The sequence below is a fragment of the Eubalaena glacialis genome, chromosome X (assembly GCF_028564815.1).
Source record: "Eubalaena glacialis isolate mEubGla1 chromosome X, mEubGla1.1.hap2.+ XY, whole genome shotgun sequence".
Lineage (NCBI taxonomy): Eukaryota > Metazoa > Chordata > Mammalia > Artiodactyla > Balaenidae > Eubalaena > Eubalaena glacialis.
This window is the reverse complement of record NC_083736.1, coordinates 48,139,826-48,157,219: the sequence shown is the minus strand read 5'-3', so window position 1 is coordinate 48,157,219 and position 17,394 is coordinate 48,139,826. Positions and strand designations below refer to the sequence as shown.

The window sequence follows — 17,394 nt, the reverse complement described above, 5'->3', positions numbered from 1 at the left end:
CTGTGCCGTATTTTCTTAATCTGTAAAATGGGGATATCTCACAGGTTGATGTAAGAATTAGAGATGATGCTTGCACAGAGCACCTGGCACAGTGTCTTGTTCATGGGAGGCCCTCAAAAAATGGTAGCTATTATAATTAGCTATTAACCATTTTTAGCATTGTCCAATCTTCACTGCTGGTGACTCTTTTTTCCCTCTTGCCTATTTTACTTCCATTACCTGTATCATTTGTGTTATGTGTCATTCAGTTCATCCCTTGCAAAGGTTTATGATGACTTTTCGGTGGGCTTCTCACATTTAATAGATGACGCCTTTTTTGTAAAGTAAACTTTGTTGAGTACTACAATGTATAAAGCACTTTTTTGTATAGTGCAGCTGACTTTAATGTAGGTTTTTGTTTTAATATTATTTAAAAAATTAATCCTCATTGACCCAAATTAGAACAAGACAGAGAAAGCAGAAATTCCCTTTGACTAACACTCTTCCCCCTCTGAGAAAGGTTATCCAAAGGTAACCTTTGTTATCAGTTTGATGTATACCTTTTATTTTCTTGTGTTTACACCCATATGTAGACATAAATAGATAGAGGTATAGTTTCGTTTAGTGTGTGTGGTTCTACAACTTACTTGGATATCTTTCAACATCAGTACATAGAGATATACTTCATCAATGCATTGAGATCTACCTGCTGCATAGTAGTCTGTAGCATAGGTGTACCATCATATGTTTAACTGTTTCCTACTGATTATCATTTAGGTTGTTTCTAATTTTTAGTGTTTTGAAAATTCTTGTAAATAACCTTTTGTGCCCATGTGCCCGTTAACATTTCTCTAAGGTAGCTAGACCTGCTGAGTTGAAGGTATGTACAACATAAATGTTGATAGTGCCGAATTCCTTCCAAAAAGGTCAGTATATGAGCGGTGTATGAGATATACCTGTTTTCCCACAGCCTTACCAACAATGGATGTTATCAGCCTTTTTAATTTTTGCCAATCTGATGGCAAAAAATGGTGTTGCAGTTTGTTTTATGTTTATTGGCTCTTCCTTATTCCTTTCCCGTGAATTATCTATTCAGTTTTTCACTCATTTTTAAGATGTTAGTTTTTCTTATTGATTTGTAGGAGTTCTTTATGTATTCTAGATTTGTTGGAGTGTTTTTTTATATATTCTGCAAGTGTTGAAAAATATTTTCTCTTAGTCTGTTGCTTGTATTTTTTTTTTTTAATTTTATTTATTTATTTATTTATTTATTTATGGCTGTGTTGGGTCTTCGTTTCTGTGCGAGGGCTTTCTCTAGTTGCGGCAAGTGGGGGCCACTCTTCATCGCGGTGCGCGGGCCTCTCACTATCGCGGCCTCTCTTGTTGCGGAGCACAGGCTCCAGACGCGCAGGCTCAGCATTTGTGGCTCACGGGCCTAGTCGCTCCGCAGCATGTGGGATCTTCCCAGACCAGGGCTCGAACCCATGTCCCCTGCTTTGGCAGGCAGATTCTCAACCACTGCGCCACCAGGGAAGCCCTGTTGCTTGTATTTTAATTTTACTTATGGTATCTTTTAGCATGTAGCAGATTTCAGTTTTTACATAGTCATCTTTATCAATTTTTTTTTTGTATTTTATGTTTTGTATAAGAAGAATTTCTTATATTTTCACCTAAAACTTGTATAGAAGTTAAAATTTTAGCTTTTTTTCTGGAATTAGGTTTTGTGAATTGTGAAAGGTAAGAATCTATATTTTTTTCCACATGGATGGTCATTTGCCCCAATACCATTGATTGACTAGTTCATCAGTTATCCCCCTGATTTGAAGCTCCGCTTCTGTCCTAAACTAAATTCCCATATATATATGGATTTGTTTTTCTTTTTTCCTTTTTTTTCGGGGGGGCGGGTCGCACTGAGCGGCTTGTGGGATCTTAGTTCCCGACCAGGGATTGAGCGCACCCCCTCGGCAGTGAAAGTGCAGAGTCATAACCACTGGACTGCCAGGCAATTCCCTGGATTTGTTTTTCTACTCTATTCCCAGTTCTGTTCCTCAATAGCTATCTAACCTTGGGCAAGCTAATTAACCTCTCTGTGATAATAGTACCTACCTCATAGGTTGTTGTGAGGATTAAATGAGTTATACATAAAGCACTTAAAACATTGCCCAGCACATGGTAAGTGCTGTGTGTTAGATATTATTAATATTATTCTGTTCCATAAAACCAACTTGTCCACTCCTGTGGCACTACCTCATAGGTTAGTTACTCTAGGCCTTGTGTCTGGTAGGGCAAATCCCCTCTGCATAACTTGCTTTGGACCTGAGGAGAATACAGATGTTCAGCAAGCCCATCATCTCTGGGTTGAGCTGTGATTGGTCTTAGTTTGTTGCCAAGTTTCCCTGGCTATCCATCTTACCTTCAGCAGACAGTCACATTGACCTATAGCCAAGGCATCTGGACCTGGTCTCACTAGTCCTACCTCAGGACAAACAACTCACTCAACCTCTGTCTGCTTCCCCCTCCCTGCTTTGCCCAGCAACACTAGAAAGGCAGTTCAATGAGGAGGTACCCAACTACTTGTTCTTATTTTTCCAGAATTTCTAGGCCATTATTGAGCTTTTTCTAGTCCAGACGGATTATAGAATCAACTTGTCAAACTCCATGAAAAATCCTATTAGGATTTTTTATTAGGATTGCATGGCATTTGCAATTTATGGATTAATTTATGGAGACTGACATCTTTCATCAGAGCCCTTTCTGCTACAGTGGGATATACACATTTCTGAATAATGTCCTGAAGATTTGTACACTAAAAATAATAGGGCTTACAAGAAAAAGAAAGGGGTATACCCCTCAAAATCTCTGTGGCTTTGAAGCCAAAACACTGGCCCAGATAATGACAGTCCTAATAGTAATCCTTGCCTGGTTAGAGCCCATCGGCATTTGCACCCAGCATTGTAGTCAGTGGATCCTTTGTATCCCTAAACTCTGCCTGGGCTCAGGTTCCTCCTTCCAGATGTAGGTTCTTGAGGGCATTTGCTTAAGATAAATAGCAGCTTTATCAAATTAAAATCTGATCCAGAGCCTAGTCATCAGCAGTCTTTTTTTGTTGTTGTTTTTATTTTTTTAAATTATTTATTTATTTTTGGCTGTGTTGGGTCTTTGTTGCTGTGCGTGGGCTTTCTCTAGTTGTGGTGAGCAGAGGCTACTCTTCGTTGTGGTGCGTGGGCTTCTCATTGTTGCGGGTGGCTTCTCTTGTTGCGGAGCACAGGCTCTAGGCGCGCGGGCTTCAGTAGTTGTGGCTCGCGGGCTCTAGAGTGCAGGCTCAGTAGTTGTGGCGCACGGGCTTAGTTGCTCCGTGGTATGTGGAATCTTCCTGGACCAGGGCTCAAACCCATGTCCCCTGCATTGGCAGGCGGATTCTTAACCACTGCACCACCAGGGAAGTCCTTTGTTGTTTTTAAACACAGGGGAAAGTGTCTTCACAACGTCTTCAGCTGCACTCTCCACCATCCTCCTCTCCCAACAGAACTTAATTTTGTAGAAAACAAAGCCACCATTTACCCTTCCTCTGACGGGAGGCACTATTGCAGGATTTTTAGCTTTTGTGTGTAGGTCTTCATATATAGCTAAGGTTTTCTCTGAAATGTGAGAAAACTCACCACTGATTGGTTAAAAACAACATGCCAGGGAAAATTGCTTTTGAACCAGTGCAACTTCTGGATGACATTGCTATCATTCTGCCATTTACCTTTGAGCAGCCACAAAACAGGCCATCTTGTCCTTCTATCTTCAAACATGGTCTGTCTATTTATTCAGGCTTTCTTGTATATCTCTTCTTCAGTTTATTACTAGGTATTTTATTTTATAGTTTGGTTCCTATTGAAAATGGCATCTTTTTATCTATTATATTTTCCAATTGGCTGTTGCTAGTATGCAGGAAAATAGTTGATTTTTCTATATTGATCCTGTGTTGGATTGCCTTATATACTCTTATTAGTTCTGTTAGTTTTTCAGCTAATTGTCTTGGGCTCTCGAGGTAGGTGATCTGTGTCCCCTATCTTAGTTTGCTAGGGCTGTCATAACAAAATACCACAGACTGGATGGCTTAAACAACAGAAATTAATTTTTTCACAGTTCTAGAGGCTAGAAGTCCAAGATCAAAGTATTAGCAGGTTTGCTTTCTCCTGAGGCCTCTCCTTGGCTTGCAGATGACCTCCCTCTTGCTACCTTTTCACTTCGTCATCCCCTGTGCACATGGGCCCCTGGTGTCACTCTCTATATCCTAATCTCTTCTTAAAAAGGCACCAGTCAGATTGGCTTAGGGCCTACCCTAGTGGTCTCATTTTAACTTAATTACCTCTTTCAAAGCCTTATCTCCAAATACAGTCATATTCTGAAGTACCGGGGATTAGGAATTCAACATACGAATTTCGGGGGGGGGGCACAATTAGCCCATGACAGCCCCTTTCTTTCTGGTATTCATACCTCTAGATTTTCCTAGTTTTATTACAGTGTTGAGTAGTAATGGTAATAGGGGGCATCCTTGTGTTGTTTCTGACTTTAAAGGTAATGCTGCTAGTGTTTGTCCACTCAGTATGTAGGGCTCTGTAGGTCTCTGTTAGACTACTCTCATGAAGTTCAGGGGAGTTTGAGAGGTTTTTGTTTGTTTTAAAATCCAGAGTGGAATTGGGTTTTATCAAATGATTTTTTGGCATCTTTTAATATAAACACATAGTTTTTCTGTTAATTTGCTAATGGTGATTTACATTAGTAGAATTACTGATTTTGAATTGATATTTCCTTCTTGAAATTAGCTGTATTTGGTTGTGGTGTTTAACATAATTTGTCTAGTTTATTTGATGATTTACTAATTATCTCCAGTGTTTGGTGTTTGTTTACTGTTAATTTCTGGTTTTATTTTATTCCTTTTTCTTAATGTTCTTTGTACAACATCTTGAGTTGAAAGCTCTGTTTATTTATTTTCAGTCTGTTTTCCCTTTTGATAAAGGGTTTTTTTAATTTTATTTTTTAAATTAACATTAAGTAAAATTGGCTTTGTTGGTATACGCACGCTTAGATTCTTGTAACCACCACCACCACCACCACAATGAGTAGGACACAGAACCCCTCCAGAGTCCCTTATGTTATCCCTTAGTAGTCATGCCCTCCCTCTACCCCTAACTCCTGGCAACCACCGTTCCCCATCACTGTGATTTTGCCTTTGCCAGAATGTCATATAAATGGAATTATACAGTATGTAATACTTTGAGACTGGTATCTTTTACTTAGCATAATGCCTTTAAGATTTTATCCATGTTGTTGCATATCAATAGCTTGTTCTTTTTTGTTGAAGAATAGTTTTCCATTGTATGGATCTACCACAGTTTTGTTTTTTTGGGGGGGTTTTTTTGGCTTGCCGTGTGGCATGTGGGATCTTAGTTCCCTGACCAGGGATTGAACCCGTGCCCCCTGCAGTGGAAGCACAGAGTCCTAACCACTGGACCGCCAGGGAAGTCCCTCTACCACAGTTTCTTTATCCATTCACCCATTGAAGGACATTGGATTGTTTACAGCTTTGGGCGATTATGAATTGAGCTGCTGTGAATATTTGTATGCAGGCTTTTGTGTGAACATGAGTTTTTATTTCCCTAGGATAAATACCTAGGAATGGGATTCCTGAACAATGTGGGCAGTGGATGCTTTAACTTTATTGGAAACTGCCAAACTGTTTTCCAGTGATTGTGCCATTTTACATTCCCACCAGCAATGTGTGAGAGTTCTAATTGCTCTGCATACTCATCAGCACTTGGTATTGTCAGTATACTTATTTTAGTCATCCTAATAAGTGTGTAGCAATATCTCAGTGGCTCATCTAATGGCTAATAATGTTGAACATCTTTTCGTGTATTTATTTGCCAGTCATATACTCTTTTTTGAAATGTCTAGACAGACACTTTGAACAACTGCTGCCTTTTTAAAAATTAGGTTGTCTCTTAACTGTTGAGCTTTGAAAGTTCTTTATATAGTCTGGATTCAAGTCTCTTGTCAGATAAGTGATTTGCAAATATTTTCTCCCAGTCTGTGGCTTGTATTTCATTCTCTTAAGACTTTCTTTCTTAAAGTAAACGCTTTCACTTTCTAGAAAGTCCAGTTTATCAATTTTATCTTTCATGGCTTATGCTTTTAGTGTCTTATTTAACAACTCTTTCTGTAAACTCAGGGCACAATTTTCTCTTTTTTTTCACCTAAAAACTTTATGGTTTTAGGTTTTACATTTCTATCCATGTTCCATTTTGACTAAATTTGTACATAAGGTATGGTGTTTAGGTTGAGGTTCACCTTTTTTTTTTTTGGCATATGGATGTCCAATTGTTCTAACACCATTTCTTGAAAAGACTATTTTTTATTTTATTTTTCTATTGACTCGCATTTGTACCTTTGTCAAAAATCGAATGACCATATTTGTGTGGTTCTGTTTCTGAATTGTTCTTTTCCATTGATCTGCGTGTCAATCTCTTTGTCAGTACCTTACTATCTTGATTACTGAAGCTTTATTACTTCTTAAAATCAAGTAATATGATTTCTTCAATTTTGCCTTTCCATATAAATTTTAGAATCAGTTTATCTGAATCCACAACAATTTCTGCTAGGATTTTGGTTAGAATTGTGTTAAATATATAGATCAATTCAGAGAGAATTGTGATCTTTATTTTTTATCAAGGTGCGAGTCACATTACATATAATTAAACATTTTAAAGTGTACAATTCAGTGGCATTTAGCGCATTCACAATGTGGTGCAACCACCACCTCTGTTTCCAAGATATTTTCATGGCCCCAGAAAAATACCCGGGATCCATTAAGTAATTGTTCCCCATGTTCCCCCCACCACTCATCCCCTGGTAACCACTAATCTTCTTTTTGTCCATATGGATTTGCCTATTTGGGATATGTCATATAAAGTAATCATATAGTATGTGACCTTTTGTGTCTGGCTTCTTTCACTTACCATGTTTTTAAGGTTCATCCAAGTTATAGGATGTATCAGTATTTTGTTCCTTTTTATGGCTGAGTTAGTATTCCATTGTATGGTTATACCACAGTTTGTTTATCCATTCATCTGCTGATAGGCATTTGGGTTATTTCCACCTTTTGGCTGTTATGAGTAATGCTGCTGTAGACATTTTTGTGTGTGTTTCTGTGTGGACACATGTTTTCATTCCTCTTGGGCATATACCTAAGAGTAGAATTGCTGGGTCATATGATAATTCTGTGTTTAACTCTTTGAGGGACCACCAAACTGTTTTACACAAGGACTACAAGAGAACTGTCACCTTAGGTATATTGAATCTTCTAATCTGTGTACATGGTATGTTCCTCCATATTTACTCTTTTAAAAATTTCTTTCATCAATGTCTCATAGTTTTCAGCATACAGGTCCTACACATGTTTTTTGTTGGATTTATCCCTGAGTTGCGTATTTTTTGGAGATACTGTAAATGGTACCTTTCTTAACCTTCGGTTTCCAACTGTTTATTGCTAGTATATATAAATATGATTGATTTTTGTGTGTTGACCTTGTATCCTGCAACCTTGGTAAACTCACTTATTAATTCTAGGAATGTTTTGTATATTCTTGGTATTTTTTTTGTCTAGATGATCATGATCATGTCATGTGCAAGTAGGTACAGTTTTATTCCTTTCTTTCCAATCTGTATGTCTTTTTTCCTTCTTGCCTTTTTGTTCTGGCTAGGATTTCAAGCACAATGTGGTGAGAGTGAACTAACACCCTTGCCTTGTTTCCAATCTAAGGGGGAAGGCATTTAGTCTTTTCATTATTGTGATATTATCTGTATAGGTTATCAAGTTAAGGAAGTTCACCTCTATTCCTATTTTGCTGAGAGGTTTTTTTTTTTTTAATGAATGGGTATTGAATTTTCCCAATGTTTTTATTCCACCAGTGGATATAATCATGTGGTTTTTTCCCTTTAGTCTGTTAATATGGTAGGTTACATTGACTGATTTTCAAATATCAAACCAGAATTGAAATCACAGGATAGACCTTAATTGCTCATGGTGTATTATTCTTTTTATATATTACTGGATTTGGTTTACTAGTATTTCACTAAGGATTTTTGTGTCTGTGTTCATGAGGGATATTGGTCTATAATTTTCTTTTCTTGTACTGTCTTTAGTTTTGGTATCAGGGCAATCAGTGCTGGCCTCAAAGAATGAGTTGGGAAATGTTCCCTTCTCTTCTGTTTTCTAGAAGAGATTATGTACAATTAGTGGGGTTTTTTAAATGTTTAGTAGAATTTTTGAGTGAAACCACCTGGGCCTAGGGATTTCTTTTTCAGGCTTTAACTATGGATTTATTTTCTTTAGTAGACGTAGGATTATTCAGGTTTTCTATTTCGTCTTGGGTGAGTTTTGATAGTTCATGGTATTCAAGGAATTGGTCCGTTTTAGCTAAGTTGTAGAATTTATGAGCATAGAGTTGTTTGTAGTATTCCCCTATTATCCTTCTAATGTCTGTGAAGTCTTTAGTGACATTTTTTATCTGATGTTATTTTATTTTTTTATTCTTTTTATTTTTATTCTTGATGTTAGTAATTTGTGTCTTTTTCTTTGTCATTCTTGCTGGCATCTTATCAATTTTATTGATCTTTTCAAAGGACAGTTTTTTGGGTTTTTTTAAAATTTTTATTTATTTATTTATTTTTGGCTGTGTTGGGTCTTCGTTTCTGTGCGAGGGCTCTCTCCAGTTGCAGCGAGCGGGGGCCACTCTTCATCGCGGTGCACGGGCCTCTCATTGTGGCGGCCTCTCTTGTTGCGGAGCACAAGCTCCAGACGCGCAGGCTCAGTAGTTGTGGCTCACGGGCCTAGTCACTCCGCGGCATGTGGGATCCTCCCAGACCAGGGCTCGAACCCGTGTCCCCTGCACTGGCAGGCAGATTCCCAACCACTGCACCACCAGGGAAGCCCCCAGGACAGTTTTTTTAAAATTAATTTTTATTGGAGTATAGTTGCTTTACAATGTTGTGTTAGTTTCTACTGTACAGCAAAATGAATCAGCCATACATATATACATATATCCCCTCCCTTTTGGACTTCCTTCCCATTCAGGTCACCACAGTGCATTAAGTAGAGTTCCCTGTGCTATACAGTATGTTTTCATTAGTTATCTATTTTATACATAGTATCAATAGTGTATATGTGTCAATCCCGATCTCCCAATTCCTCCCACACCCCCTCTTTCCCCATTGGTATCCATACGTTTGTTCTCTACGTCTGTGTCTCTATTTCTGCTTTGCAAATAGGATCATCGATACCATTTTTCTAGATTCCACATATATGTGTTAATATACCGTATTTGTTTTTCTCTTTCTGACTTACTTCACTCTGTATGACACTCTCTAGGTCTATCCATGTCTCTACAAATTACCCAATTTCGTTCCTTTTTATGGCTGAGTAATATTCCATTGTGTATATGTACCACATCTTCTTCATCTGTTCCTCTGTTGATGGACATTTAGGTTGCTTCCAGAGACATGGTTATTTTTGATCATATTTAAGACAGTTGATTTAGAGTCTTTGTATAGTAAGTCCAATGTCTGAGCTTCCTCATGGACAATTTTTATCAATATTTTTCCTGTAAATGGGACATAATTTCCTGTTTCTTTGCATGCCTTATAATTTTTTTGTTGAAACCTAGACCTTTTGAATATTATAATGTGATAACTCTGGAAGTCATATCTTCCTTCTTCCCTAGAGATTGCTGTTGTTGCTTATTGTGAGCTATAGTTATCTATTTATTTAATGACTTTCCAAATGATTTTTTGCAAATACTGTGTTCCTTGTTGTGTGTGGTCACTGAAGCATCCATTCCATTGCCTCAGCAGTCAGCTGAGATTTCCTGACAGAATTTTCCTTAAATGCCTTAATTAAGCAGGCTTTTTCTTTGTTAAGCATCCCCTTTGTTGTTATAAGTTTTTGATTGGATTCCAGAGTCCCCAAAAAGTTGATTATTGTAGTTTTTGACAGCTTAATGGTTGCTTCAGTGGAGGGACAGATCCTTGGAGCTCCCAACTCCATCATTTTTGGAGGAGGCATCACTCCTCCTACCCTTATATTTTTAATATGCATATTTTAACTTGTATTTTCTTTAAATGTCTAAAATTAATTATTATCTACATCTTATTCCATCTTGAATAAGACATGAACCTTAGAATGGAATTCCTTTTGTATGTTACTTTATACCTGTTATCTCTCAATCCTCAGAACTTTGCAAGGCAGGTTCATCTATTATTTCAATTTTATGGGTGAAGGTAGTGAGACTTACAGGAGTTCTCCTAGGCTACTAAGCTAGTGGGTCAGTCCAGGATTTCAAAGTAATTGTCTAATCCTGAGGCTCAAGGTCTTTCTACCATACTACACTTCTTTCCTTTAGGTGGAAAAACCTTTCAAACCCAACAAAATAACATTGACAGCCATTAGTCTAGTAGGGATGGAACCTTTCTCAAACAACTCTGTTACCAGTAGTCATTTCTTTCTAGGGACAATTAATAAATTCAAAAAAAATTTTTTAATGAGTCAGAGGTTTTACTTCTTTGCTCAAGGAGGAAGGCCTGAAAAATGGACTCATTTTCCTACAGAGAGACCCTTCTGGAAGGAAGTGGGAGACTGGATTCCTCTGATGAAGTAGAATTCTAGAGAAGTTTGAAGCTGATCAGTAGGAGGAATGGGAGTAGTCATTAGGAGGAAATTTTCACTCTCACTTTGCTTCTCTTTTAGGTTTAGCAGCAGCAGAGTTTGACCTCATCAGTAGGACCTTTCTAGACCATTTTCCTATTAAACTGTATAGGTGTTGCATGTGTATGATAAAACTGGATGTTTCTATGTATTTATATAGGTTGAGATACTTATATATGTGTGTTTTGTCATTCGCATCATTCAATTATAATAATCTTGTTCCCAGTTCAGCCTAAGTGGTCTTTTTGTTCCCTTTGTGTGAATGTGTGAACAATTTCTTTTTCCATTAATTCAGCAAACACTTACTGAGCACCCACTCTGCATTATGTTCAGCTCCCTTAGTTTAAAATCAAATAATACATATCCTTGCCCTCACAGTAAATTGGGGGTGACATTTACTAATCATCTCTTAAATACTATATAACAACTCCAATAGAGGTATGCACAGAATACTGTGGAGAGTTGAGGACGCATCTGAGTGAGATTAAGAGAAGAGGGAAGGCTTCTTTAGGATGTGAATCTAAAGCTGAATTTTGTACGGTCGTTAACTCATGAAGTTACTCACTAAATGGATGTTGGGTGAGTGAAATCAGAGTTAGGTGATGCTGGGAGAAGGACGTTTGCAGCAAGGGTACAAAAGTAGAAAGACATGAAAAGTATGTGGCATATTCAAGAATTCCTACAGTTGAGTATGGATTAAATAAAGGGTCCACTTGTAGGGGGGTGGGAGGAGCTCAGGTAGGTATCATTCTGTCATCACCCTTTTGGATAAGATCTCATTTTACCCTGCTTTTCCCTGTCACTGCAGTTTACCCTTCCCTGGAGTCTGACGATGATGACCCTGCTTTGAAATCTCGACCCAAGAAAAAGAAGAATTCAGATGATGCTCCATGGAGTCCTAAAGGTGATCCAGTATTCTGTCCTTAAACTCTGTGGGGGTGGTTGGGGGGAAAAATAGACTGGCTAGGTGGGACATTTAATATAGGAAGACACTCATTTGTTTATTCAGCAAACATTTGATGAGTGCCTGCTGTATGCCAGGTACCATGTTAGGTGCTGGAGCAAAAATGATCAATAAGACACAGAGTTCGTGCACTCAGGTCAGCAAAATCAGAGGTAATGGAGCATGTTGCTTTTGATATTACATGGCTTGAGATGAAAAGAGGAAGACCTTGAGCAGATTTCAGCAAGCAGTCTAAGGCTCCTGAGAACATTCTGCTACCATCATCCCAGCCCTTTGGTAATAATATTGTTGTCAAAGGAGGGAAATTCTGCTAACTGTTGAGCTCTACAAGGCCCAAGACTCCTTAGATTGTTACCTGTACTGGCTGAGAGGCCATCTCTGAGGAAGGAAGAAAGAATGAGTTTTGAGTTGAATATGGAATTTAGAGGGTAATAAAAGAATTTTATTCGTCTCCCTGGCTGGGTGGTTTTTTCATTGGAGGGTATGTCAGTTAGCTTTTGCTGCTTATCAAACTATCCAAAACTTAGTGTCTTAGAACAACAGTTGATCATTTCTCATGATTCTGTAGGTTGGCTGAACTATTGTTCTGGTCTGGACCAGATTGCCTGGGGCTGGTTGGTCTAAAAAGATCTCCTTCAGGTGTCCAGGACCTAATTTGGGGTGTCTGGGGCCTCTCTCCATGTGGTCTTTCACCCACCTGAAGGCCAGCCTAAGCTTTTTCACAAGGTAGCAGAAGGGTGTCCAGCAGCAAGAGAGGACAAGCCCAATATGCAAGCACTTTTCAAGCCTCTGCTGTGTCATGTTTTCTATTGTCCCATTGCCAAAGCAAGTTACATGGCCAAGCCTTGATTCCAAAAGTGGAGAAATAGATTCTATCTCTTGGGAGTGGGAACTGCAAAGTTTTCCTATGCACACAAGGACATGTGAGCAAATTGAGAGCCATTACTGCAACAGTCTGCCACAGAGGGTGCTGGCATCGCAGTACCCCTGTGGTTCCCCAGGAAATAAAGGGCGTGCTATCCCCACCCAGCCTTATTTGACCTTTCTGGTATTTGCTTGGGGTTGGAGGAATGGGGTGGCAGGGCAGTCCTGGGAAGTGTTCTCTTAGTGAGTCAATCAGCAAATGTTTCTTTTTTCTTTCTTCAGGCCTATTTTCTGATTTTATTTTCTCCTATACTTTCTGGCTTTTTAGCATAATAGGAAATTTGGAAAATAGAGAAAATAGAGGAAAGTATAAAGAAGAAATCACCCATGATTCTGCCACCCAGAAGCAACCACTGTTAACGTTTTGATATATTTCCTTCTAGTCTTTTTTCCTATGCATTTTTCTTTTTATGGTTGAAATCACAGTCATATATCCTACTTAAAAAATTTTTTTGCCTTTTAATCAAAATAATGTGTATATCTGGTAGCAAACCAAATAGTACAGAGAGGTTTAGGATGAAATGCAATGGTCTTCTGCCTCTGCTTTCCCTACTTCCAGTCCCTTGCCTGAGAGGCAACCTTGTCATTTTCATTTTTCTGGTAGTTGCCTCCAAAACTCAAGATAATAGGGTTGATACCACCATTTCTTGATTTATTAACTTTTTTTTGATTTTTTTTATTGGAGTATAGTTGCTTTACAATATTGTGTTTATACTGTACAGCAAAGTGAATCAGCTATACATATATACATATATCCCCTCTTTTTTGGATTTCCTTCCCATTTAGGTCACCACAGAGCATTGAGTAGAGTTCCCTGTGCTATACAGTAGGCTTTCATTATTTATCTATTTTATACATAGAATCAATAGTGTATATATATCCATCCCAGTCTCCCAATTCATCCCACCCACCCCCGCCCTTTCCCCCTTGATTTATTAACTTAACCTCTGATTCTCCTCCCATCGGCTTTTGTCAGTCTCTCTTGATTACCCACTTTCTAAGATATGGACATTAGTGCTGCTGTTCTTTCTTTCTTCCTCCAACCTTCTATAAGCTGTACTTTTTTGTTTATATTATCAAGGTTGTTACCATTGACTTGTAATTAATACTCTATGTTGACTAGAGGTTGACTGTAAAAGTTGAAAACCAGTAAATATATCTGGCCTTTTAAATTAATATTATATCATAAGCATGTCCCTGTGCTGTTATTTATAAATAATATTTTAATGGCTACAAAATATTCTATCCCATGGATATACCTAATTTACCTAACCTCTTTAATGTAGGGCATTTAGCCGATTGCCAAGTGTTTACAATTAGTGATGACATTTGGAGTGAACATTTTTGTATGTAAGTGTTTGTATCTCTATTTATATGCTTAGGATAGATTCCCATGAAACTCTCGAAGGGCCAAGGTATATAAGGATATCCAGTGAAAAGTCTCCCTCCCACCCCTGTTCCACAGCCTTCCAATTCCCCACCTGGAGTCAACCACTATTGCCAGTTTTATGTGTATCCTTTTAGACGTAGTTTATTCATATACAAGTAAATGCATGTATATATTTTCTTTCCCCCTCTTAACTCAATGGAGACATACATTATATATGTTATGTGCTTTACTTTTCTCACTTAACAATTACATGTTGGAGATTGTTTACACTCCCACAAACAATGCATGAGAGTGCTTATTTCCCTACACTCTTGCCACTACAATTTGTTAATGTGAATGTTTTAAAAGCTCTTGATATGTATTGCCAAATTGTTTTCCAGAAAGGTTTTACTAGTTTACGCTACCACCAGCCATGTGCGAGAGTACTTGTTTATGAATCCTCACAGGCATTGAGCATATAGTTAAGAATGGTCTTTGCCTATGAGTAATAGGAACCTCTCAGGCATCCTTAGTGAGTGCTTATCCCCTCAGGGTCGCAAGATGGCTGCTTCAAGTTCTACTTTTAAAAAAATATCTCTTTGGCTGAAATTGTGTCACATGGCTAAGATTATCTGCTAGAAAGGCCAGGAAGTGTAGTTTTTAGTTAGGTACATTGTTGTTCCACAAAATTATGTTTTTATTAGTAAGCAAGAAAGGGAGAATGATACTGGGTTGAAAACAAGCAGTCTGTATCATGGTATTTTTTGATCTTTGGTAATTCACAAGCAAACAACAGCATCTCACTGATTTAATTTGCATTTCTTTGATTAGACATTTCCTATATGTTTGTATTAGCATTAGAATTTCTTCTTTTGTAAATTTTATGTCTGACTTTTGCCCATTTATTCATGTAGGTCTTCAAGATTTTCATATGCCCTTTTTATATATAGTAAGAAATAGTCAAATATATATATAATTTATTTATGATATTTTTTCCTCATTCTACATAAAAAATATGGATATTTCTATATCAAAAGGTGATCTTATCCATTGTTTCCCTATTCAGAGAGCAGATAATTAAAACACTGCTGTTTTTTTTAACATAAATGTATGCATATGTGCATGTATATTTCTCTAAAAAGAAAGCTAATAACTTTTATCACATTTTCAAAGTAGATTCTTAACCCAAAAAAGATTGAGGCATTTACTAAAGATTTTCCCATTAAAATCAGGAATAAGACAAATAAATATACCCATCATCACTGCTGTTATTTAGCATTGCTCTAGAAGTTCTAGATAGCATAGTTAGGAATGAAGCAGAAATAAGAACTGTAATTATTAGAAATTAAGAGACCAAATTATCGTGATATGAGGCGCCCTAAGGGTGGGAATTCTGATTATTTTTGTCCATCATTGTATCTGTAGCAACTTGCAGAGTGCCTGACACATGGGAGATGTTTAATAAGTATTTGACAAGTGAAAGAAATGATATGATCGTTTAATTAGAAAATGTAAGGGAATCAACTGAAAAACTGTTAAAACTAATATGAGAATTCAATAAATTGGGTAATCACTGGATACAAGCCACGTGTCTAAGAATCAAGAATTGCCATATATCAGTAATAACCATAATACACTGAGGGGGAAAAAAGATCTTATTGACAATAACAACAATTATATAAAATACCCAAGAATAATCTTAAGAAGATATGTGTGAAACCTACGTGAAGAAAACTTCAAAACATTACTGAGGAACATAAAAGAAGGCCTGAATAAATAGAGGTATAGCATGTGCCTGATTACGAAGACTGATTTTCGTAAAGGGTCATTTAATTAATGTATATGCTTAACACTATCCTAAATCAGAATCCTAATGGAATTTTGTGGGGAACTCATTCTAGAATTAATTTAAAAGAGTAAGCAAGTATGATGAAAAGAAATTAGCCTTGTAAGATTTAAATATACTATATTGCTATAATAATAATCAAATTAACATGGTCACAAGTACAAGAATAGTCAAATATTTTCCTTTATGTTTAAAAAATCCTTGTTATGAAAAATTTCAAATATATGCAAAATTAGAGAGGTTGGTATCATGAACACCCATATACTTATCACCCAGATTTAGTAACTAACATTTTTACTATATTTGCTTCATCTTTTTTTTTTTTTCAAGGCATCTTAAGGGAAATTTCAGACATCATGACATTTCTGTTTCCTTGCTGATCTTCTATCTAATTGTCCTATCCATTAGAGAAAGTAGGGTATAGAAATCTCCAACTAGTTGTTGAATTATCTGTTTCTCCCTTCAATTCAGTCAGTTTTTGCTTCATGTATTTTGGGCCTCTGTTGTTAGGTGAATATATGTTTATAGTTCTCATATCTTCTTGATAGACTGACCCTTTTATCATTATAAAATGTCCTTTGTTTCTAATAACAATTTTTGTCTTAGACAATTAAGTCTATTTTATCTGATATTGGTATAGTCTTGAATCTGAAGTGTCTTAGAGACAGCATATAGTAAGATTATGATTTTTTATCCATTCCGCCAATCTCTGCCTTTTAATTGGAGAATTTAATTCATTTGTACTCAGTGTAATAACTGACAAAGTAGGGTTTATATTGTCCGTTTTTCTGTTTGTTTTCTCTATGTCTCATTTCTTTTTTGTTTCTCAGTTCTTCCATTACTGCCTTCTTTTGTGTTTAAAAGCTATTTTCTAGTGTCCCATTTGAATTTTTTTCCTTTCCATATGTATTTGAGTTACTTTCTTAGTGATTGTTCTAGGGGGTTAACATTAATATCTTAATTTATACCATTTGAATTCAGATTAATATCAACTTAACGTCAATAGTATATAAAGTCTTTGTTCCTATATATTTCCATTCCTTTTAACCTTTATGTTATTACTGTCACAAATTACATCTTTATAAATTGTGTGCCCACAAGCATAGAGTTATAATTATTGCTTTATGCAGCTGTCTTTTTAATTAGGAGAAAAAAATGACGTACAACAAAAATATGTTTATACTTCCTTTTATATTTACCTATATAGTTACCTTTACTAGTGCTTTTTATTCATGTAGATTTGACTTTATTGTATAGTGTCCTTTCATTTTAACCTGAAGAGCTGCCTTTAGTATTTCTTATAGGGCAGGCCTACTAGCAATGAACTCTCTGGATTTTTTGTTTGTTTGTTTGTTTGTTTTTTGTGGCAACCCTGCAAGGAGCTAATCTATTGGCGCCATTTTTCCAACAGCATTTGCTTACTTAGTGTCTGTGTCATTTTTTTTTTTAATTTTTGAATTGTATTTTATTTTTTTTTATACAGCAGGTTCTTATTAGTCATCAATTTTATACACATCACTGTATACATGTCAATCCCAATTGCCCAATTCACCACACCACTA

General features: G+C 36.8%; 1 protein-coding gene across 3 annotated transcripts in view; it reads left to right on the top strand.

Annotated features, from left to right (window-relative positions):
* Positions 1-17,394, top strand: part of PHF8 (PHD finger protein 8) — a 90,396-nt gene that overhangs the window by 58,393 nt on the left and 14,609 nt on the right. For all 3 annotated transcript variants that reach the window (XM_061178331.1, XM_061178332.1, XM_061178330.1), the window contains one exon: positions 11,538-11,633. In XM_061178331.1, coding sequence (XP_061034314.1) covers positions 11,538-11,633 — 96 coding nt within the window. The remainder of the gene's footprint in view (positions 1-11,537; positions 11,634-17,394) is intronic.